This window comes from Salvia splendens, chromosome 18 (genome assembly GCF_004379255.2).
Source record: "Salvia splendens isolate huo1 chromosome 18, SspV2, whole genome shotgun sequence".
Lineage (NCBI taxonomy): Eukaryota > Viridiplantae > Streptophyta > Magnoliopsida > Lamiales > Lamiaceae > Salvia > Salvia splendens.
The window spans coordinates 10514756-10539469 of record NC_056049.1 but is presented as its reverse complement, the minus strand read 5'-3'; the positions used below and the strand labels follow the sequence as shown (position 1 = coordinate 10539469).

The 24714-nt window shown below is 32.7% G+C and overlaps 1 protein-coding gene and 1 pseudogene across 1 annotated transcript; both read right to left on the bottom strand.

Moving 5' to 3' along the window:
* Positions 1-1730: 1730 nt before the first annotated feature.
* Positions 1731-5006, bottom strand: LOC121777140 (ras-related protein RABB1b-like). Its single transcript, XM_042174286.1, has 6 exons — positions 4855-5006; positions 4631-4770; positions 4277-4359; positions 2462-2666; positions 2291-2359; positions 1731-2046 (listed from the first exon to the last, which is right to left on the bottom strand). The coding sequence occupies exons 1-6, from the start codon at positions 4898-4900 to the stop codon at positions 1954-1956; spliced, it is 636 nt and encodes a 211-aa protein (XP_042030220.1). The 5' UTR covers positions 4901-5006; the 3' UTR covers positions 1731-1953.
* A 6203-nt stretch (positions 5007-11209) lies between these two features.
* Positions 11210-24714, bottom strand: part of LOC121776728 — a 37501-nt pseudogene continuing 23996 nt past the window's right edge.

Here is a 24714-nt window from a genome sequence, read left to right as displayed (position 1 = left end):
TGAGAAGAAGCCATCAAGTGATTGATCAAATTGCGTAGATTTACTCCTTCATGACTAGGAGTCAAAAGGAGAATGAACATTTTAAGGAAAAAATTAATGAAAAGTTTGGCCACATTGATGCCACAATAAAGAACTTAAAGATGATGATAGGCCAACTTGCAACGGCTGTGCAAACCAGACCCCAAGGAGCTATTCCAAGCACCACGATAAGGAACCCGAAGGTTAATGAGCAATGCAAAGCAGTCACATTGAGAAGTGGGAAAGAGTAAGAGAGACTTAGAGAGCAAGTGGAACATAGTGTCCCAAACATCTTGCACGCAGGGGTAGACAAGTTGTTAGGCTCACATACCTCGCACGCAGGGGCGAACGAGGGGAGTGAGTGGGCCACAGAAGTCAGAGATGGTCGACAAGAAAACGAAGATGCAAGTATGCGTGATACAAAGAAGAAGAAGCCGTTTATTCCGACGATGAATCCTAAGAGTCTATTCAATTTCCCGGATTGGATCCTTGGATTGGATGGTTTTGATAAGCTACATTATTAGACTAAGATGCTACATTATTAGCTAAGCTACATTATTTTACTAAAATAGTACTCCCTCCGTCCCGGACTACTTGCACTTATTTCCTTTCTGGGCGTCCCAAGTTATTTGCACTCTTTCCATTTTTAGTAAAAATTATCACCTACAGCCGCAATTGTTGACTTTGCTATACACTCATTCCTTAATCTCCGTGCCGAAAAGGAAATGTGCGAGTAGTCCGGGACTGAGGGAGTATATTATTAGACTAATAATCTACATTATTAGATGACACGCGACATTAATTTAACCGTTAGATCAAAAGATCCAATGGACTACAAGTGTTTTGTTTATTTAACAATATTTACCATATGAAGATGAATGCATCCCTATATCTCAAATTATCATAATTAAATGTTTTACAACCTATAAATATGACTAATTTTCATCATTATGTATTGGATTGACCACATGCTAATTTTATCCGTAGTAGTCCGATTAGCTCGTTGGGCTTGTGTAAAACCCGAACATTTAGAGTTGGCCCGATTAACCCATGGCTCAAGGAGGATTGGCCTAAAATCCACTGGGATGATCCGATTAACCTCCCTAGTGACATCTATTATGAGATAGGGGAAGTATCAAACTATTCATAAAATTCGTAAATTGAAATAGTTTAGTGATACATTGAGATGGAGTGTCAAACTATTCAAATTTTGTACTCCCTCCGTTCCGCTCAATAGGTTCACATTTTCTTTTTAGTTTGTCTCACCCAAAATGTGCACTTTTTATATTTGAAAATAAATTTCTCTCTTTCTCTTTATTAAAATATTCAATTAACTTTTTCTATTTACTTAATCCATCTAATAACTCCTAAAATTTCATGTCACTCCAAAATATGAACGCTAAGTGGAACAGAAGTCACTCCAGAATATGAACGCTAAGTGGAACAGAAGGACTTAGTGGAACGGAAGGAGATATACGTTGGAGGTGAAAGGCAAGGGTTTTGTTGCTATATCTTCCATTTGCATGTTCAGTAGCGTGCACACTACAACATTGATGTGTGTCCTATCAAAATCACCTACAAAATCATATAGAAATAACTTTTTTGATATTATGGCATATTATTATAATAGGGCTTAGTAATAGAAAGATTCTACTAAGAGGAAAGCGCTAATAGTATTTCTATAAACGCCGCCTCTGTTCAACACATTAATATTGACAATGATATATTACAAAATACCATATCGATGGAAGCAACATATACATAATTTATAAAGTTAGCATTGGAGAATGCATCAGCTGGATGTCATTGGAGTTCATTTACGTGGCTGACTGTACAGTTCTACTGTAAATATTTCTTGATTCGTGACACAGAAATTCAGCATAGCCTATTACAGAGGCACAATAGTCGAATCCACAATTACAATTATATCCAAAATCAGCTGCAGCATCCGCCTCGTTGAGCTACGGCTCCATCTCTTCCACCTGTTGGACCTTGGGTGCGCCCGTACCCAATTTTGATACCCGACGACTGAAATTTTGTCAAACGCATATCCTTTTGTTAGTTTTGCTATTGAGCTATCCAAGAAGACTACAGATATATCCCTTCGTATATATGTCAAGTTCTTAGCCACGAGCATCAGATAAGAACTCACACACATTATATATTTCTACACCACCTTCCTATTTAAGATGATCTAATATGAAAAACAATCACACAACGAGCAATCACACTCTCGATGAATGATGCACAGCAATATTAATCAGTGACTAACCTCGTTTGACACGTCAAAAACACCTTCCTGGATCTTCTGAAGTATCTTGGTGGCCGTGTTAGTGAAAGCCTAGACAGAAATTACAATAAGAAGTAAAAGGAAACCAAAATTACTATTATAATGCGGAAGTAACATGGCACAAAAGGGTTGTTATTTTGGGTTTTGAAGTACCTCCTCTACATTTTGCGCTGTTCTTGCGGATGCCTCCAGGAACAGAAGTCCATTTTCTTTTGCAAACTGTTCTCCTTCCTCTTTGCTTACTGCTCTCCTTTGAGCAAGATCACTTTTATTTCCTACAAGTATGATTGTCATATTTGGATTTGCATGCTGCTTAGCATCTTCAAGCCAGCTTGCGAGGTGATTGAAAGTCTCCCTCCTAAAATAGACAATGCACAGCGATGAAGTAGTTTGTACCATAGAACTATTTGAATGCATTACATGTGAAAGGAAATGGTAAATATGGCTAGAGCATAGTCCAGTCTCAAATATGCATTTGTCAGTTTCATAGTACTTCTCTATAGAAGATTGAATTTTGAGATTGCGTTAAATTAATGCATTGCATATCATTTACTTTCAACAAAAGAAGAATTTCTATAGGCCAAGCAGGGGTATTTCTCATTATAAGTGAGTCATTTTTTTTTGCCTTCCCACAATAAGTGAGTAATATCATTTTTAGCCAAAGTACAAAATAACACAACTAAACACTATTTGTCTTAAATCTTATGCCCAAAAGAAAACCACACTTATGGAAAGTATATAATATACTCCAAAATAAACAAATTTAATCATAATTATAAAAATGCATATATATTGTCCAATACACACTTAACCAAAAGGAAAATATATGTATGTCATTTAATTTTGTAATAAGCGTTATTTAACATTTTAACAATGCTAACACTTTCCCTAATTTCTAATGAAACAAAAGTGCAAATATAAATTAGAGTAAGTACAAAGCAGGAAAAAAAATGTTGCTTCACTTGTAAAAGCGTGCAATTCATAAACTAACTTTATTTTTAAACATTTAAATTAGTTTTTATCATCTTATTCCTCAAATGTAACGCCATGGCAGGGAAGCATTGTTATAATTCTTTATCTGTAATTTCAGCCCTATATCTTCTTCCATCTATGACGATTTATTCTATAATAGTATTGTTTTCAGTAAGGGCTTAACTCAGTTTTTAAAATTTTTGTAAATTTGTGAAGTGGGAAAATAAATTAATTAAAAATTAATTGGGTAGGGGCTTAAGCCCCTCCCTTGTGCCTACTGTGCCCGCCACTGAGACAAAGTAAAAAAAATGTTAACGCTATTGGCAATGACCTGAGCATGTGTACGAACTATAATGTTAAGAAAATAAACAAAATGCATATGATCTAGTGAGTGATCCAGACAAGCAAATTTGAACTGCAATATGGCCTGACATGTATTACGCACCTACGGAAAATGCTTATGTGCTTAGCATTACAAATTTCAGCAAAATCCCGGTGAGGAATATTAAAAAATTGGCAAGACTAATCTTAAGTACCTTAGAAAGTGTAAAGAGTCTATGGTGGAGAGTCAAAGTTATCAATTACTAGGTACACTAGTGTTAGCTTCCAAACTCTATCTATGGTGGAGAGTCAAAGCTATCAATTTACTAGAAATACTAATGCTAGCTTCCAAACTCTATGGTGGAGAGGTAAGTTGGAATAGTTCCAAACAAAGTATACTGCTTGGAATACATTGCTACATCTTAAGCTGCAAAGAAAGCCATTGCTTTGTCAGAGTTCATAAAAGAATTTGGTATCATTCCGAGTGCCAACAGTGTAATATCTTTGTATTGGTGCAGTTGTGTGTGCATTAAAAAATCCTAAACTTACTGCATTCATATAATTTAACTCCAGGCACCAATGGGATTGGACATTGTACTATAATGCTAAAACACGATACAAAAGTATAACATACAATTAATTAAGTTACAGGAGCATATGATGGTATTCCTCTACCTGGTGATGTCGTAAACCAAAAGCGCACCAGCTGCCCCTCTGTAATACGATCTAGTGATCGACCTGAACGATTCTTGACCGGCCTGAACAAAGACATAAATTTGTAGGTAAGAAAGCCTAACGCCATTTCACCATTTCCAGAGTCGCAAATCATAAATACAGACATCTATATAATCCAACCCCTAAATTTAAACCTTTCAACAAAATAATCAATTCTCGTAAAAATCAAGCATGAACCTCTTATAAAAACCCTCTCAGATTACATACAATATAAATTTAATCAAATTAGGGCACATTTTAAACCATTACAAAAATAAAAACGAAACTGAATCAGAAAACAGATAGAGAAGTTACAGTGTCCCAAATCTGAAGCTTAATTGGGCGGCCCTCGATGGTAACCATCCGAGCACCGAATTCAACTCCGATTGTGAGATCATGCACCGGCTGGAACCTCTTATCCGTGAACTGCAGAAGCAAACACGATTTCCCCACACCTACAGATGCGAAGCGCGATGATTAAAATCAAAATTGAGCTGGGGATTAAGGGGGAAACGGAAGCAGATGATGGATTGAGCTACCTGTGTCGCCGATGATGATGTACTTGAAGAGGTAGTCGTACGACATTCTTCTCGAAACGACGACGTTGAGCGTCTGTGGAGGTGTTTTTTTCCTTGGCTTCTGGTTTCTGTTGATTGCGTGAACAATGACAGCTTTTTTTGTGTAGCCGTGTGCTTAGGTGTATGTATATGTGTATATAGGAGTATAGAATAGGGGTGAGTTAAAATAAAATCACGGATTAAAGTAACACCATACCACCATTACTAGCCAATCATTTATACATGTGGACAAATAATCCACTGCCATATGGCAATCATAAAAAATGCTCAAAGGTAAATTTCTCGACCAGCAATATCCAATACACTATACAGTTTCTCGGCCAGCAATATCCAATACGCTAGACAGCAATCTAGCATTTATACTATTGTTGTGTAACGTTTGTAATACTAGTGTTACCACCCGTGCTATGCACGGGACAAAAGATTTTCAAATAATGAAGATATATTTACCGTTTAATAGATTAAAATAATGAATATAGAGAAAATAATATAAAAATATTCTTTTAAGAATATGAATTAATTAAAAATAGTATTAATAAGATATACAAATAAATGAAAATGTATTCCTAAATACCAAAAATAAAATTATTTGAACGAATAAATTCACTTTCATCAAAATTAAAATCAATACATGATAATATTCATAAACATAATATTTTTAAAAGCATTAAAAAATATGTTAGTATGCATTGAATCTGTATAGTTTGCCGCTAGCCGAATGGAGGTCTCGCTGTGATATGTTTTTGTTTTAGGCCTTAATTGTCTTATTGGGCCTAGCCCGTCGTCTATGTGTCTATTTATATAGAAGTAGGTCGCATAACTCTGTAATCCGAAAATAATCTGAATACAATCTGTTCTCTGTTTTCTACCGTGGACGTAGCCAACACAACGTTGGTGAACCACGTAAATTCTGTGTCTCTTTACGTTTCTGTTTGTCTCGATTATACAATTGCTCTATTCTATCACAACAAAATAAATATAACTCAAAGTCATAAAAAACATTATCCTATCCAGTAAAAATAAATCAAAATCAACTCAATTATAACGAATGAATGCAAATTGTAAACAATTAAAAAATATGATTATATATACTTTATAAAAAAAGAATAATGATCCCTAGTACTATAATTTTGATACCTAAATTTGGTTAGTAGTATCATATTCAATACAAACACTTTAGTTATGCAATTTTTTAAGAAACTAACATATAAAATGGGATTTGTTCATAATTTTTTTGAAAAATTCACATAATCACAATTAACATAAACATTTATGAATCCCCGTAAAGAGTGATACTTAATATTGTTCTTAAATAACTTAACAAATAGAATGTGCCAAACGTTATGTATGATTCATTTGATTGAGATACACATTCTTTATTTCTCTCAAAACTGTAACGCCGAAAAAATGATATTAACGTGCTCCAACTTAACAAAGAGAAGACACCAAAGATTATGTAAACGATTACACTATTAAATAATTTAATACAATAAATTTATTATTATATTTTTTATGTTAAATTAGTAACTTTAACATTCTCAATTTATCAACTAAAATGAGAAAAAAATATTATTATGCTTGGAAACCCTCCATTATGATAGTAGGCATGTTTCCCTCGGGAATGCATGAGTCATGTAAGCATTTTATAAAATGAATTTTGAATTATAAAGTAAAATTATAAATTTATACAAATAATATAAATTTTTAACGGTTATACTAATTAGTCCCTCCGTCCCTGAAAAGTACGGACTAAAAATAAAGAGGGCATATTCTTGTGGAATGAACTAAAAATGAAAGAGTGAATATTCTTGTGGGATAGAGGAAGTACAATCTTTTTAGTCCGCCACTGAAAAGTATGAACTTTCTAATTTTGGAAACTCATTTATCTCTAATAGCGGTACCTATTCTCCGTTAACAATACTTTAAAAAGTTTTTCTTTCTATCTCTCTCTTATTTTTCAAGTTATGCATTAAAACAAGTATCGAATCAAATATTTATACTCTTTAGAGACGGAGGGAGTATTTAATACTAAACATCATACATCGTTATGAATATTACAATAAAATAAAATAAAATAAAAACAACTTTATAATAATCGTATTAAAAAATACTAAATTACATTTACAACTTAATAATTAATACTTATCATACTACTTACTAACTATCCTATGTGCACGTAAAAATCTAAAAATGAAATTAACGGTATAATCTGAAATAAAAAGTTTTTTAGTGATACAACGTGTTAATTAGCATTAATATTGGTGATAAATGTATTAATTTACAATGAGTAATGTTTTCATTTTCAAATGTATGATTATATTATCGCCTTTCTCCTTATTTAGTTTCCTACATCAGGTTCTAATATATACATCAAAATTTGAAAAGAAAAAAATTTATGAAAAATAAATGGAAGTGGAAGGTTTCCAAGAAAAATTAACTGTTGGAATACAAAACTTTAAACATTAAAATTAATACTTGATTTTATTCATATATTTCATAATTAATTAAAATCTAAACCCTGTGTTCTAGCACACATTAATGCCATTAATAAGTTATACCTCTTTCAACTTCTTTTCCTTCTATAAATTAGAATTTATGAATTATACTATCTTAAATATTAAATATATATAAAAAATTTATTTAAGAATACAAATAATTTTAGATATTAAAATTAATACTTGGTATATTTCATAATTAATTAAATTCTAAGCCCTATCTTCTAGTACAATTTTTATACCTCTTTTCAACTTCTTTCCCTTCTATAAATTTGTATTTATAAATTAAATCTATATGAAAATTTTAATTATGAATATAAATAATTTCAACATATTTACTTAAATTATATACTTTAATAAAAAAAAATAATTTAAAAAATGTATACAATTACATAGAACATGTTAGAAGTCCTAATTAAGACATGATATAGCCTGATATATAAAACTCAACAAAATCTCTAACTAATTAAAAAATAATTCAATTATAAAATTTTGTATTCTTAAAGCCCAAATTCTAAAATTCAATACACTAAGCCCAAACAATGTTGCGTATACGTACAATGATCCAACTTTCTTCTACAGCTAATACCATAAACCTAAAGTAGCGCCTCTATATCTTTCTCACTCACCTTGCCGCTGCCGTCTCGCCTGCACAGCTGCATCGCCGGCTAGCAACGCCAACGCCTTCCTCCATTCCCTCATTTCCTTCTCTCTACCCTCTAATATGTGGAACCCGCTGAACACCAGCTTCCCGCCGCCAACAGGCACCTCTTCTTGTCCGCCTGCCCATGTCGGCGCCGCCGGGCTCACCGTCGTGCTGACTGCTGAACACCAGCTTCCGGCCGCCTCACCCGCAAGCTACTTCATTTCCCGACTCCGGCGCATTCGGATCTTTGAAAGACTCCGCCTCCGCCACCGTACTCTTCTTTTTCGTCTTCTCAACTTTCCTCCCACCCCTCTCGCTTCGGATCCCACGTTTTCTGTCGGCCAGCCGCAGCCTTGCTGCCACAGCCCGATCTCCCTCAGCATGCCGCCCTCTCGTCGGAGCTGTCGCCGGATTCCAAGCACCATGTTATGCTGCAATCAAAAATCAGAAAATCAGTCCACAAAAATGGAGAATCAATCAATGGTGTGTCTATATAAATGTCATAAACTTCTTGGGGAAGCTATTTTTTTCTGTATTTCATTGGACCAAATTTTATCCAATAATATTTGCCTTTTTGTTTACCCAATTGATAGTTTTCCCGCCCAAACGTGTGCCACGTGGCAGCCCAAAAAACTCCCCATTTATATATTGATAGATTACTGGATACGTGGTGTCACAGTGTCACTTGAACTTGGTGTTATCGTTTTAACACAAACATTATAGAATATCCTTTTACTAGATTATCTCCGTTATACACTATATTATTTTTAAATAGTAAAATATTGTTTTTGCTATCACATCTAATGATTTAGATAATCACGTCTTTTAAAAATAGTAACCGTTGAAATATTACAAATTTTAATATATAATTAATTAAATAATACTAATAAACAGATAAAAGGAAAAAAAATCTTTCACCGTCTCATAAAAATATAGATATTTGGAACGACACAAATTTTAATGCATTAATAGGTTAACAGAGATAGATAGAAAGAAATAATTGAAGTACTGAAGAATGAGGTTCACCTTATTTAGACAAATTACCAAAACTAGAAAGAAGCTGACGAACTACAATGACAAAAATCTCTATTTTTATGAGAATAATGAAATATTAAATTATTATTAGTGGAGAATCAGTCACCTCTCATTGGAGGAAAATTATTACTTAAAAAAGTGCATAACTTTAAATGATTGATCAAAATAAAAATAGTTATTATTTTTAAAGGATGGAGTATGCTTTCTATTTTTATTTCTAATAACTACATTTATTTTTAGTATATATTTTTTTGTAAATTTAAATATAGAAAGTACGAAAAGGATTATTATTAAATGAGGTTTACATACCAGTACTTGTTAACAAATATATCACGAGAGGTCTCTAGACAAAAACTTAATTAGATTTAAGGACTTTTGTATTAGACTTATTTTTCTTTTTCTTTACTTTCTAAATGTTTTAGCGTTATTTTAATATTTATGTTTAATATTTTTCTCATCTTTCATGTTTAGGTCTTGTTTAGGGCTGGGGAAATAATCGAAATACCAAAATACCAGCCTTATCATACCGAAAAAATAGCGAAAATACTGAATTTTTGGTAGACCATGATTTTTGGTACGGTATGATACCTTGCCGAATACTTCGGTAAGGTAACGGTATGAATTTTCATATCGCGGTATACCGCTGCATACCAAAATTCGGTATATGCCATGAATTAAGGTATATACCGTAAAATACAAATATAATTATATATAAATTATATTTTATATATTTTTTAAATTATAAAACTTATTATGAAATATAAATAATTATGAATAAAATATATTTAATATATTTTTTAAATTATAAAATATATGTAGTAAATAATATTATAAAAATCAAATTATCTATTTTTATTCATGTTGAAAGTAAGGTATACCGCAAAAGTACGGTATACCGAACTTTGGTATGATATACCGAAAATAAGGTATACCAAAGTTCGATATACTGAAAATTTTGGTAAGGTAAATGTATGATTTTTTTGCATACCGAATTTATGGTAAGGAATACGGTATAATGGTTTCGGTAAGGTATACCGTACCTACCCACCCCTATTCTATTCTTTCTTATTATTTACTTAATTTTTTATTCAGTTATTCTTAGTTTAATTAAGTTTAAAATAAAATATTGTAAATATGTTGTACATTTTATATTATTTTTTAAAGAGATCTTTTTTAGTTCACTTAATATATTAAATAAATTAATAATATAATACTATATTATATAGAAATGTGATCAAATGCAAACTCTAAATATTGTACAAACTCTAAACTATGATCTGGACCGTTAGAAAATATCAACAGATGATAAAATAATACTCCCTCCATTTCTTCATAGTTGAGGCGAAACTTTTCGGCACGCAGTTTTAGAAAGGAATATTGGGTATGTTAAATAAATAGATATAAAAGTAAGAGAGAGTAAAGTAAGAAAGAGAAAAAGTTATCATATATGGAAATGACTCAACTATGAAGGAACTTCCCGAAATGGAAAAATGACTCAACTATGAAGAAACGGAGGGAGTAGCTGTCAACATAAATGTCAACGGTTGATGTTGTGTTGAAATTGTGTTGACATTGTATTGACATTGTGTTGACATAAAAATTTTAAAATTTTACACTGTGTTGACATTGTGTTGATACTGTGTTGAATAATTTGGAATTTATAGAATATATGAGCTTGCATTTTATCATTACCCTATATTATATAATGGTATAACAATATTGCGGTATACGGTATCAAAATCTAATAGGTTGTAAAATATCTACAGAATTTCAGACATTATACCAAGAAAACTAGCAATATTGAAATTGGTCATACACCCAATGTACCAAAACTTTCGATGAGATGAAATAATGAATTTCACTCGTTAATTTTCAATACAATGTACAATATGACAATTTTTAATAAGGCATATCGTACTGACTCATTCTAAAATTTCTAGGATAAATATTAACAGAATATATGTTAGAAGTTATAAATGAATGTTATAAAGTAATTTGGATTTATTATTTATGATATAATAATGGCTAGTGGAGGTCGAAATATTGCTAGTAGATCGATCTAATTTTTGTATATGCATGTATCTATGAAAATATATATACTTATATTGATCACCACAATTCCTATATTTGCTTTTGGCATCTAGTTTATTTGCTCCATTTGTAGCACTAAGCCTCCTTTGAAATCCAAGTAAGGGCCTGACATAGGACCATCTTCTTCTTTAGTTTTCCACCTTGAAAAAATTTAAAATAAATTACTCAATATTTTGTGTAAGTGGTAGGCTTGGATTTGATTTTTGAAGAGTTGAAGTGTAATTAAGAATAAGATAATACCTGAAATTAAGAACAAAATGGTGAAGGAAAAATGCAGTCTCCAGTTTACCAATTTCAGCACCTGGACAAATTCTCACTCCACCACCAAAAGGGGTGACTTTTCTGTTGGTTGCTGGGTCCCACCCATTTTTTATAATATAATAATCCTCCATTAATAAATTAATTAAAAGATAAAGGAACATATATTATATAAAAATAAACTAATATAGGAATGAATACTTACAGTCTATCTCCAAGGGTTAAACTCCAATGGAATTTTGTGGAGGTTGGGATCCAAATGTGTAGCTAAAATAATGGGGAGTACTTGTAATAGCCGAGACTTAGATTCTCGAGAATTATGAAATAAAATACTAGAATCTTATATAAAGAATGAATGAGTATTTTTATTTCTTGAATAAGGGTATAAATACAAATTTCCAGAATTTCAAAAGTAATAAATTACAATTTCTAGAAAGAAACATGCACCAACTATCATCGAATTTTCGTACACGTTGGGAAACAAGTTTAAGTCGAACTACACGGTTGAGTTCCTAGCGACTATGTCGGTCTTCAACACTAGGCCGTCTCGGCCCAAATTTCAGACGAGCTCGAGAGGGCGAGACCGCGAGGAGGGGCAGCCTCGGTGGCCAGCCTCAGCTCCTGCCAGAACCGAACAAAACAAGGTCAAGAAAATCAGCCACAAAAGAACAAAACAAGGCCAAGAAGGGCAAGATCAGCCAGCAAATCCCTCTCCAACTACAACATTGCAAGGCTGCAGTAGCAGCCCGTACCACCTCCATTCAGACCTGCTATGGTCAAGAAAATCAGCCACAAAAGCAATCTCCTAGTGCACATGCAATGAAAGACGACAGTCCATAAATGAGCTCAGTACTAAACCTCAAATAAGCCAAAAATCAGTTGCATTTACAGAGTAAAGAACAGTCAAATATTGGAGCTCTGTGGCAGCCACCATAAACTCACGAGTACACTTCCACATGCCACCAAAATCAGTTGGGAAAGAAGCGAAGTATACACCCTGCAGAGCTGCAGAGTAAGGCAACCAACTGCACAACCATGAATCCCTTTTCTCAGCCAAGTACATCAGCCTTAACAGGCTTTCAGTTACAAAGCTCCTATAAAAGCCACCCCTCGGTTCCATTTTCCTCCCACCACCACATAATCGCTCAGCCTTATAGCAAGCTGTGAGGTGAAAGAAGATCAAAGCTAAGGAGGGGGGGAGGAGCCGAGTTAGGGATCAAGGCCAGAAGTAGAGTGCGACTTAACAGCAGTGAAGGTAACCTCTTTCACTCTCGAGACAAATTGGCATCTCATGTCATCATATAGTTAGAATCCAACATAGAAACCTTAGGAAGCATGCTCATACTAAGGCCTTCACCAAAGAATAACAGTAACAGAAGCATGCTAGGTTCCATTTTCACAATATTAGTAACTCAGCCTCCACCTGACGCCTATACGCATAAAAGGCGTAGCTAAGTTCTAAAATTTCTACCCAAATCAGCTCCTCCAATTAGAAATCCAATCGGACAGTAGGTCCAAAAGAGAATGCTCAAATCACAATTATTTCAGACTTAACTCTCAAAAATTTAAGTAACCATTGCCGAGAAACAAAATCAGATATAAGCTAGGGTAGAAGACTTAGCTTTAGGGGTCGTCGGAGAGGGCGGTGCTAGCGGCGGCAGCGACGTCGTGCTTCTCGAACCAGCAACACGAGTCTACGGCGAGGCGACGGAGAGCCCTGCAATTTTCCGCAACTCCGAGCGCGTGCCGAAGAAGGGACATCCGCGACGTCGTTCTTTCCCCGATCCAGACCCCACCTCAAATGGAAGCGGGGACTTCTCGACTCGATTCCTCCAAGTTGGGAGTGTCGTGAGAAGACAGAGAGAAAGGGTTCGAGAAAAGAACCTGTAACACCCCTTACCGGGTAGGTAAACCCACCGAATAAGTGATTTCACGTTTCAGTATAGAAAACGCATGCTGAAGTTTTCCTTTTTCTTTTTAGCTTAAAAGAACAATTAAAATCTATTACATTTAAAAAAACTTAATATTTACCCAGCGGAAGATTAAAGATTTAACTATTACACAACATGCCACGACTACTAAACCAAGTTGACCACCAGTGACCCGTCAAATATGTGCAAAGCTGCTCAACACCACTGACATAATATCAACTCTAACCTGCAGGGGGGAAAGGAGGGGGAGTGAGCTCGAAAGCCCAGTAGCAATATCCAAACTACAGAATCCAACCCTCTCAGCTAAGACAATAGTAACTATAATAACTATATTATTTCATTTTTAATCTTTTGCTTGTTTTTATTTCAATTTCACAGATTTCCAAAATTTCGTACAATCTCATTATATCAAACTTATCTGTACTTTCGTCATACAACTTTTCCATATTTCTTACTTATGTCTCTTCAGATATTTCATTCTTAATATCATTTCCTTATCATCTTGATTTATTATTACAATATATATATATATATATATATATATATATATAGGAAAATGATCAATACAAAACTTGATCTCAATACAAAATCCAGACCAAATCCTGACCATGAGATTTGACGATCCAATGGTCAATAATTAAACAAAAACACGGAGGGTCATTGTAAAGCAGTTTTAGGTCATATTATAAACTTTGGGTTTGAGGTCATGTTAAGATCATTTCATGTCATCCTTACTATAATGACGTAAAAATAAGCTTACAATGACCTAAAAATGACTTTTGTATGCTTGGTTCTGCATTTTTGTATTAAGAATGGTTTTGCATGGATCAAAACCCTATATATATATATATATATATATATATATATATATATATATATAAGGGTGCGTTATAATGATAACCCATATTTATGTGATAACCCTATAACTGAATCTCCACCACACATTTTTAAAATATGTGGTCTAGATTTAATCTAACAAAACTATGAGCTCCTTGTCTTGAGAGAAAGGCAGCTGGTTGAGGCTGCGATTTTTGCACAGCCCGAAACAACAGATTCCTCATCTTGGATTACTAGGAATCCACTGTTTAGACCATTGGGTGTTGCTCATACACTTTCTGTTGATTTTAGAAGCAAGGTTGATTTCTGGTCTCTCTTAGCTTTTTGCTTTATGAACTACTTCTACTTTCTCCTATTAGTTGGTAATTTCGGATGAATACACGTCTCCGACGCTTGACTTACAAAATTGACTTTTCAATTTAATTGACTTACACCACCATCGGATGATAATCACCTAAGATTATCATTTTATCAGTCAGAAGTAACATTTTATCTGTTGCAAGTATAATTTTGTCATTTTATAGGTCTGAAGTATCATTTTATCTGCTGCGAGTATCATTTTATCATTTTATAGGTCAAGAGTATCATTATATCTGCTGTGAGTATCATTTTATCATTTCATCATTTTATCTGCTGCGAGTATCATTTTATAGGTCAGAAGTATCATTTTATCTCCTGTGAGTATCATTTTATCATTTTATCACGAGCGAAATTCAGAAATTAAATGAGGGAAATGACATATTTACCCTCTGCGCCTTTTTTATGAAGGAAAGCTAAGTTTGAATTTGAACCACATGATTAGAAAATATGTGTGGTCCAGATTTGGTTATAGGGTTATCACACAAATTAGGGGTTATCATATGATCATCTTCCTATATATATATATATGGGGGTGCATTATAATGATAACCCCAATTTTCGTAATAACCCTATAACTAAATCTGGACCACACATTTTTAAAATCACGTGGTCTAGATTCAAACTTAGATTTACTTCATAAAAAAAAGCGCGGGGGTAAATATGTCATTTTGCTATGATAAAATTTACGTATCCAAATTTCGCTCATTTAATTTCTGAATTTCGCTCATTTTATCATTTTATCAGTCAGTCAAAAGTATCATTTTATCAACTCAGAGTATCATTCTATCCGGCAAAACTATCATTCTAGGAAATAAACCTATCATTTTATCACAAAGTAGTAAACGTATCATTTTATCAACTCAGAGTATCATTTAGTGTCATTTTATCCGCTTAGATTATCATTTTATCAGGTAAAGTATCATTTTATTAAACAAATATGTCATTTTATACACAAAAAATACCTATCATTCTATCGGCTAAAAGTATCATTCTACCCGGCAAAACTATCATTTTATTAGTTTTATGTCATTTTGTCACGTTAAAGTATCATTTTATCAGCTTATATGCAATTTCTTCAGCTAAACTATCATTTTTATAAGGTTACTGTCATTTTATCCGCTTAGATTATCATTTTATCAGGTAAAAGTATCATTTTATTAAACAAAAATGTCATTTTATACACCAAAAATACCTATCATTCTATCGGCTGAAAGTATCATTCTACCCGGCAAAACTATCATTCTATCGGCTGAAAGTATCATTCTATCCGGAAAAACTATCATTTTATCGCCAAAAGTATCATTTTATCTACTCAGAGTATCATTCTATCAAGCAAAACTATCATTTTATCAACTCAGACTATCATTTTATCGGCAAAAGTATCATTTTATCAACTCAGAGTATCATTCTATGGGGCAAAACTATCATTTTATGCATTAAACCTAACATTTATAAGCCAAAAGTATCATTTTATCTACTTAGAGTATCATTCTGTCGGCAAAACTATCATTCTATGCAATAAACGTAATATAATCGGCACAATACATAATATACAAACCTACAAAGCAGTAAACGTATCATTTTATCAACTTAGAGTATAATTTTTATAAGGTTACTGTCATTTTATCAGGTAAAAGTATCATTTTATTAAATAAAAATGTTATTTTATACACCAAAAATACCTATCATTCTATCGGCTGAAAGTATAATTCTATCCGACAAAACTATCATTTTATCGCCAAAAGTATCATTTTATCTACTCAGAGTATCATTCTATCAAGCAAAACTATCATTTTATCAACTCAGACTATCATTTTATCGGCAAAAGTATCATTTTATCAACTCAGAGTATCATTATATGCGGCAAAACTATCATTTTATGCATTATACCTAACATTTATAAGCCAAAAGTATCATTTTATCTACTTAGAGTATCATTCTATCTGCAAAATTATCATTTTATCAACTCTGAATATCATTCTATGAAGCAAAACTATCATTTTAAGCAGTAAACCTAAAATGTATAAGCTAAAATTATCATTTTATCAAGTGCAACTATAATTTTATCAAATCTAACTATCATTTTACCTTGTGAAACTATCATTTTATCCCATCAAACTATCATTTTATACCCTGAAACTATCATTTTATTTTATGAAAGTGATATTTTATCAAGTGCAACTATTATTTTAGCCCCTGAAACTATATAAGCTGACCCTTTAACCTGATAAAATGATATTCTAAGCGGATAAAATGACAGTAACCTTATAAAATGATGTATAAGCTGAAGAAATGCCATATAAGCTGATAAAATGATACTTTAACGTGACAAAATGTCTTACAAGTTACTATTACAACTACAACCTCTCTTTACGGGGTTCAAATTCTCTAATCATCTTTTCAACATTGATTTCCCCTTTTTTCCTATCATTCTGAAACTTCTGCTGTATCATTGAAAATGTCTCAAAAGCCTTCTTGTTAGTTTCTCCAACAAGCAATGTTTCAGTATATTTGGCACGAAGTTTTATGAAAGCCTTTGTCCCGTTCTTCGCTAAACCTGAATTCCAGTTACGAACTGGACCACCCATGTAAGTCTCCATGTGGCGCATCACATAAACTCCACAGCCAACTTTATTTGTATCGTTCTGCCATGGTAGAGTCATGTGTCTGATTTTTGACGTTTTGACAATACTCTCCATTGTTGGATTAACACCATTTCCAAGATAAATTCGGAAGAAATTTTTCTATTCAAATAACACAAAACATACATGAGGTTGATTAAAAATGATATTATGTTTTGGTACTAAATGATATTGAATGCATTTAACTAAACATAACAGAATAGTTGGTGCACCTCCATATTTCTGCTTTATCACCTCTTCAGTAACCAGAGCATTGTCAATCACATCCAGCATTTGAATTTTGAGATTGAAGCACATGATATAAAAATGATCGTGCGCCCATATCGGAAAGAATATCTAATTTTCAAAACATTATATACAAATGTCATTTTCAAAAATATAGGTACGTTGTTCTGTAATGTATATCTCATTATGACTTACCATGTCATAATTTTCCCATTTGAAATCTTCAATCTTTGAAACAAATTCATTTAACGCTGTGCATAATTTTTCCTGAGCCTCGGCTTGAGTCCAATCAGGTTTCCTCGCAACAATATTGTATACCTGTCATGTTTACATTTTTGTAAATAAATTTAACTTTTAATGTAACGCTATTACTTATTTACCCGTTTACTGTACTGTAGGTGTGGTGTTGATGAAAAGACGACTCGGAGATGCATTTGATTTGAATTTTTCATTGTAGTTGAGGTACACAGCCCATGCATCTATGATGTTGATACTGACGTACGTACGTGGAGCAAGGGTGTGGAAATCAATCTTGAACATGCTGATCATGTCGTTCTCATAAACCATCTCATAACTGATCTAAAAATCATATTTAATGTTAGGTAAAAGAATTTAATAAGAATATAATTATGTAATTCAAAACTTACAGTTCGTTTTCTTCATGTGTCATCAACCAGTACATAATTTTTTCTCTTCTTTATTCAGTTTTCCTTTTATATTTACTGCCCTGACATTGTAGGGAGAGCACATTGCTTCAACAATTTTCTTTGTTGTTCTGGGCACTTTCTCCTTTTCAACTGCAGGTTCTTGGGAAACCTTCTTCTTCCCTTTGGCCTTTTTCAAAACATCTTCTCTGTCTTTTAAACCTTCATCATCTCCGGTTTCACCATGTATATCCTCCATGACAGTGGATAATATGGCACATGCTCTTTCGTCCTTTCAATCAAAAATATAAATTGTTATTGACATAAGGGATATTATTTTACCCAATGGAACTCATATTATCATTTTATCAGCCAAAAATCTAAAGCTATCATTATGAAACAAAAATTTCATTTTATCACTGAACCTATCATTTTACCCACAGAAACTATCATTTTATTCCAAAGAAACTATCATTTTATCATTTCATGCAAAAATATCATTTTATCATTTGAAACTATCATTTTATGATGCAAAATTATCATTTTATCAATGAACCCTATCATTTTACCCACTGAAACTATCATTTTATGCAAAAGTATCATTTTATCATTTGAAACTATCATTTTATCCCCTTACACTATCATTTTATGAGGCAAAAGTATTATTTTTCAAATAAAACAGAGCAACCAAAAAACATCATCAAACCTATATCATCTTAACCATATAAACAATCATTTTATGTACTTAAACTATCATTTTTAAAAGTGACCTCAAATTCATCATTGAGAGACAATTCAACTTCTTTCTCTAGAACTTTTTCCTTCTCTTCTTGAGCTGCTTTATTAACCATTTCCTTCTCTGGAAGTTTTTCCTTCTCTATATCCTTTTCCCGATTAAAATTTGGATTCTCATCAGGAGTCTGCTCATATTCGGGTATCAGAGTGAATGTAGAGAACTCATCCCTATTTTTCAGTATATAAGTCCTCTCATCAACTTTAGTAAGTTCAATCATGATATCGATAAATTCAGGATCATCAATATATCATCATTGCTCATAGCATTTGACATTGATTTCTGACTTTCTGTGACACTCTGCATACCTTCCTCTCTGATTCCCATTGCATTTCTTGTTGTGTCACAGATAATCTTAAAGCTATTAAAATTCCTGATTTCACTTGGTGCTGCTTCAAGGACATCAAGAATTTTCGACATTGAGGCTTTACACTCACTGGCAGCCTCCTTCCATTGATCTATGAAAGTCTTTTGTTGACTTCCACTGGTTGTCCCCTCTTTGTCCTGATCTTTCATCTCCAATGATTGTACATCTTCAGGTACATCATCTTCAGATTCAGATTCATCATCTTCATCGTTCTCTTCATGTTGTTGCTTTTTATATCGGTCATACTTATGACCGAGACCAAACTCTGAAGCACTCATTTCTGCTCTTTGCCTTTCTTTCAGCAGTTCGGCAGTCCAACCCTTAACTGTTGGATAGCATCTTGGCACCATTTCTTTTTTGAAACACAATTCTGTCGACGTAACTGGCCTACATTAACTAAAACTAAATATTAGTTTTTCTGTAAATAGATTCGTAGACAATGGAAAAAAAATATATTCTTACCACTACAAAGATGACTGGTCCGGTAAATATCTTTCTTGTGTTATTTTTCCATCGCTTTTGTGTTTCAAGCAATTTGGATATGACATAGCCACACCAATTGTATTCTTTGATCTTCTTCACATCAGCTATGTAATCAAAAACTTGTGGGCTCAAATTTCCATCAGCAGGGGTGTTGATCAAGGCATACTCAACCAGAATCATAAAATTCAATTTGAACCAGTCACCACCTTCTTCGTCTTTCATCATCTGTCCTACAACATAATCTGGAACCATATTTTTTTCTCCACCTTTACAGAATCTAGCAATTTCACTTTTAATGTTGATATTTTTCTGAAATTTGTTCCTACTCATAAGTGAAGGTCCAATAGGGAACCCAAGAGTAATATGAACATCTTCATCATCTAAAAATAGTGATTCCCCGCTGTTCAATTTAATTGAACAACTATTATGGTTAAAGTTGTAAATCAGATAATAAGCCAATGATCTAGGGAAACTTCTTATTTTGAAGTGTAGGAGTGCGCCAAACCCAATCTCTCTAACAGCTCTTCTTTGATTCTTGTTTAGAGAATCGAGCATGTTAACGAAGAAGTCAGTATTCCTTCTTCCTTCCTGCCAAGGTCGGTGAGTCAATGGCTGCATCATCTTGAAGAACTATTTTCTTCCCCTTCTTTGCAGCTGCCTTCTTCTTACTTGCATCATCATTCTTTCTTTTCTTGTTATTTTTTATACTTTCTATTTCATCAGCCAATATTCTATCATCAGCAGCAGCAGCATCACCTAATACACAAAAGATTTCAGTGTGTTAAACGGTTTATGTCATTATATTAAGTCAAAGTATCATTTTATCCCCAGAAACTATTATTTTATCTCCGGAAACTATCATTTTATCCAGTGCAACTAGTAAGTTTATCATTTTACCTACTGAAACTATCATTTTATTCCAAGAAACTATCATTTTATGCAAAAGTATCATTTTATCACTGAACCTATCATTTTACACACTGAAACTGTCATTTTATCCTCTGAAACAATAATTTTATCCCCTGAAACTATCATTTTATCAAGTGCAACTATCATTTTACCTTCTGAAACTATCATTTTCAATGTAGAGATTTATCATTAATAAACAAAAGATTTATCATTTTACCTTCTGAAACCATCACTACTTGTCTATCATCATGATCAGCACCAGCATCAGGAATGTTTGTTCCTAATACACAAAAGATTTCAGTGTGTTAAACGATTTATGTCATTATATAAAGTAAAAGTATCATTTTATCCACTGAAACTATCATTTTATCCCCTGAAACCATCATTTTATGAAGTGCAACTATAATTTTATCAAGTGCAACTAGTAAGTTTATTATTTTACCAACTGAAACTATCATTTTATTCCCAGAAACTATCATTTTATCATTTGAAAAGTATCATTTTATCACTGAACCTATCATTTTATCCCCTGAACTATCATTTTATCACCTGAAACCATCATTTTATCCCCTGAACTATCATTTTATCACCTGAAACCATCATTTTATCCTCTGAAACCATCATTTTATCAAGTGCAACTATAATTTTATCCCCTGAAACTATCATTTTCAATTTAGAGATTTATCATTAATACACAAAAGATTTATCATTTTACCTTCTGAAATCATCATTAAGAGTGTAACATCATCATTAGCAACAGCATCAGGAATGTTGTTTCCTAATACACAAAAGATTTCAGCGTGTTAAACGATTTATGTCATTATATAAAGTCAAAGTATCATTTTAGCACCTGAAACTATGATTTTATCACATTAAACTATCATTTTATCACCTGAAAATATCATTTTATGAAAATATAATTTTATCTTCTGAAACTATCATTTTATCACCTAAATTTCAATGACTTCAAAACAAGAGAGAGAGCAAAACTTGTCACTTAAGGTCAGGAGGTTAGAACAAAACACTACTCACAAAATCAGTACTCATATAAACTTCTTCGAATCTGCATTACTGCTGCATACATTTTTTTAAACCAAAGCATTTTAATAAGGTCATGAGGTTAGGATATGGCTGCAGATACTGATAAACTAAAGGATCTCAACTATTTGCTTTATCAATATGAGTTTTGCCGCTATAGTCACACATTTGCTATAGACACTGATAAACTTCTTCGAATAAACCACTGATTTAGAATGTAAAAACCGCTGAGTTAGGATATAGAACAAGGTATGAAGTAAATTCGAAGTAATTTCATCATGCTGTCATATGTAACTCTAAATCTACACTAAAAAACTATTGAATCTAAAAAAAAGAAGAATCGCAGGCAAAATAATAAAATCGAGCAAAAACAAAAGTAAAATAAGCAAAAAACTTCATCCAACCTTTCTTCGTTGATGCTTGAGCGTTTTTCGACATCATATTACTGAATTTGGATGGATTTACCTTCGAAACAGAAGAAACTACGGTTTGAATGCGATCGGAGAGTTTGGAAGCGATTCGGAGGGTTTGGAAGCGATTCAAAGGGTTTGAGTGTCAGAGAAATCAAATTTAGCGTCTAGTTCAGTTTTCTATCGACGCGCCAATTCGAAAACGAAATGACAATTTTGCCCTCATATATTTCTATCGGCTGCAAGTATCATTTTATCATTTTGTAGGTTAGAAATATGATTTTATCTTCTGCAAGTAGCATTTATCATTTTATAAACTCAGAGTGTCATTCTATCCGTCAAAACTATCATTTTATACAGTAAACCTAAAATACCATTTCTTCAGCTTATATCATTTTATAAGATTGCTGTCATTTTATCCGCTTATATTATCATTTTATCAGGTTAAAGTATCATTTTATCGCCTGTAAGTATCATTTTGTCATTTTATAGGATAGAAATATCATTTTATCTACTGCGAGTAACATTTATCATTTTATAAACTCAGAGTATCATTCTATCCGGCAAAACTATCATTTTGTCAACTCAGAGTATCATTCTATCGGCAAAAGTATCATTTTATCAACTCAGAGTATCATTCTATCGGGCAAAACTATCATTCTATGCAATAAACCTAATATAATCGGCACAATACATAATATACAAACCTACAAAGCAGTAAACGTATCATTTTATCAACTCAGAGTATCATTTTTATAAGGTTACTGTCATTTTATCCGCTTAGATTATCATTTTATCAGGTAAACGTATCATTTTATTAAACAAAAATGTCATTTTATACAACAAAAATATCTATCATTCTATCGGCTGAAAGTATCATTCCACCCGGCAAAACTATCATTCTATCGGCTGAAAGTATCATTCTATCCAGCAAAACTATCACTTTATGCAGTAAACCTAACATTTATAAGCTAAAAGTATCATTTTATCAACTCAGAGTATCATTCTATCCGGAAAAACTATCATTCTATGCAATTAACCTAACATATATCATTTTATCAGTCAATCAAAAGTATCATTTTATCAACTCAGAGTATCATTCTATCCGGCAAAACTATCATTCTATGCAATAAACCTAACATATATCATTTTATCAGTCAGTCAAAAGTATCATTTTATCAACTCAGAGTATCATTCTATCCGGCAAAACTATCATTCTATGCAATAAACCTATCATTTTATCAGTCAGTCAAAAGTATCATTTTATCAACTCAGAGTATCATTCTATGCAATAAACCTATCATTTTATCAGTCAGTCAAAAGTATCATTTTATCAACTCAGAGTATCATTCTATCCGGCAAAACTATCATTCTATGCAACAAACCTAACATATATCATTTTATCATTTTAAGTGATGTTTGGCGAAATTCAGAAATTAAATGAGGGAAATTACATATTTACCCCCGCGCTTTTATACATACCTACAAATCAGTAAAAGTATCATTTTATCAAGCAAAACACATCACTCTTATTCGTATTTTACTTCACTCTTGTTCACAAAACACTAGTTCCTTATTCAGTGAAGTAAATAGATACAACACAACAGTGAATTAAATAGTAAACAAGATATTAATGTACAATAAGTACTTGCTACTGAATTTAAATGAAGTTTTCTACAATAGTTCATGAACGCTTGAAGTTTACAATCATTTTTTCCACATCTGTATTATTTGTTTTCCCATATTCTTCATAATGCTTTGATGCTAGTGACAAGTTATTCAATGACTCATGGTTTTTTTCCGACAATAATAATGCGCTGCAATACTTTGCTCTTAGTCTTTGGAGTATACCCTTGCTTCTTGCAGTTAATCCACAATTCCAATCTTGTTCACGCTCACCATAATAACATTCCAAATGTCGCATAAAAAAAACTCCACAATCTTCTACATTTGATGTTGTTCTCCAAGGAATTTTGAGCCTTACTATGCTCGCATCCTTTATTGATTTGCTTTGGTTGTGATACCCCATTTTTGTCAAAAAATGGCAAAAAAACAATATATGCAATATATCATTATGAATATCAAATGTAGTTCACTATAAAGAGTGCTATACTTCACTGTAATCACAAAAATACTTCACTATATATCATGTATACTTACCACATTTTCAGGTATGCCACCATATTTGATTAATACGTCCTCATCGTCAGCATTCTTCGAATTGTCAATCACTACTATACTTTTAGTACTAAATCTGAAGCATATGGTATAGTAATGTTCTGCAGCACATATTGGAAAGAACGCCTACATAGATAATAATAATAATAATAATTTTAGAACAAAAACAATTAGTAATATAACAAAGAATCAATTGTGTTCAGTATTTACCAAATCTACATCGTCCCATTTGAAATACATAATTTGTTCAACCTCAGTTTGTACATTGTCACAGAATCTATCAATCAGAGTCATGAGGTCGACCCCATAAGGCCGGTCAACAATTGTATACAGCTGAAAGATGAGACAAGTCAAATCTGGATGGAAATAATTGAAAATGATTGGTTCTAGGAATAAAATGATAGTTTCAGTGGGTAAAATGATAAACTTACTAGTTGCACTTGATATAATTATAGTTGCACTTGATAAAATGATGGTTT

What these genes read in the sequence shown, in the direction of transcription:
- LOC121777140 (XM_042174286.1), bottom strand. Translation starts at nt 4,900, where the DNA reads ATGTCGTACGACTACCTCTTCAAGTACATCATCATCGGCGACACAG. An exon ending in AGCTTCAGATTTGGGACACT is followed by an intron (nt 4,360 to 4,630) that starts GTAACTTCTCTA and finishes GTCTTTGTTCAG; the next exon opens with GCCGGTCAAGAATCGTTCAG. An exon ending in TTTTTGACGTGTCAAACGAG is followed by an intron (nt 2,047 to 2,290) that starts GTTAGTCACTGA and finishes ACAAAATTTCAG; the next exon opens with TCGTCGGGTATCAAAATTGG.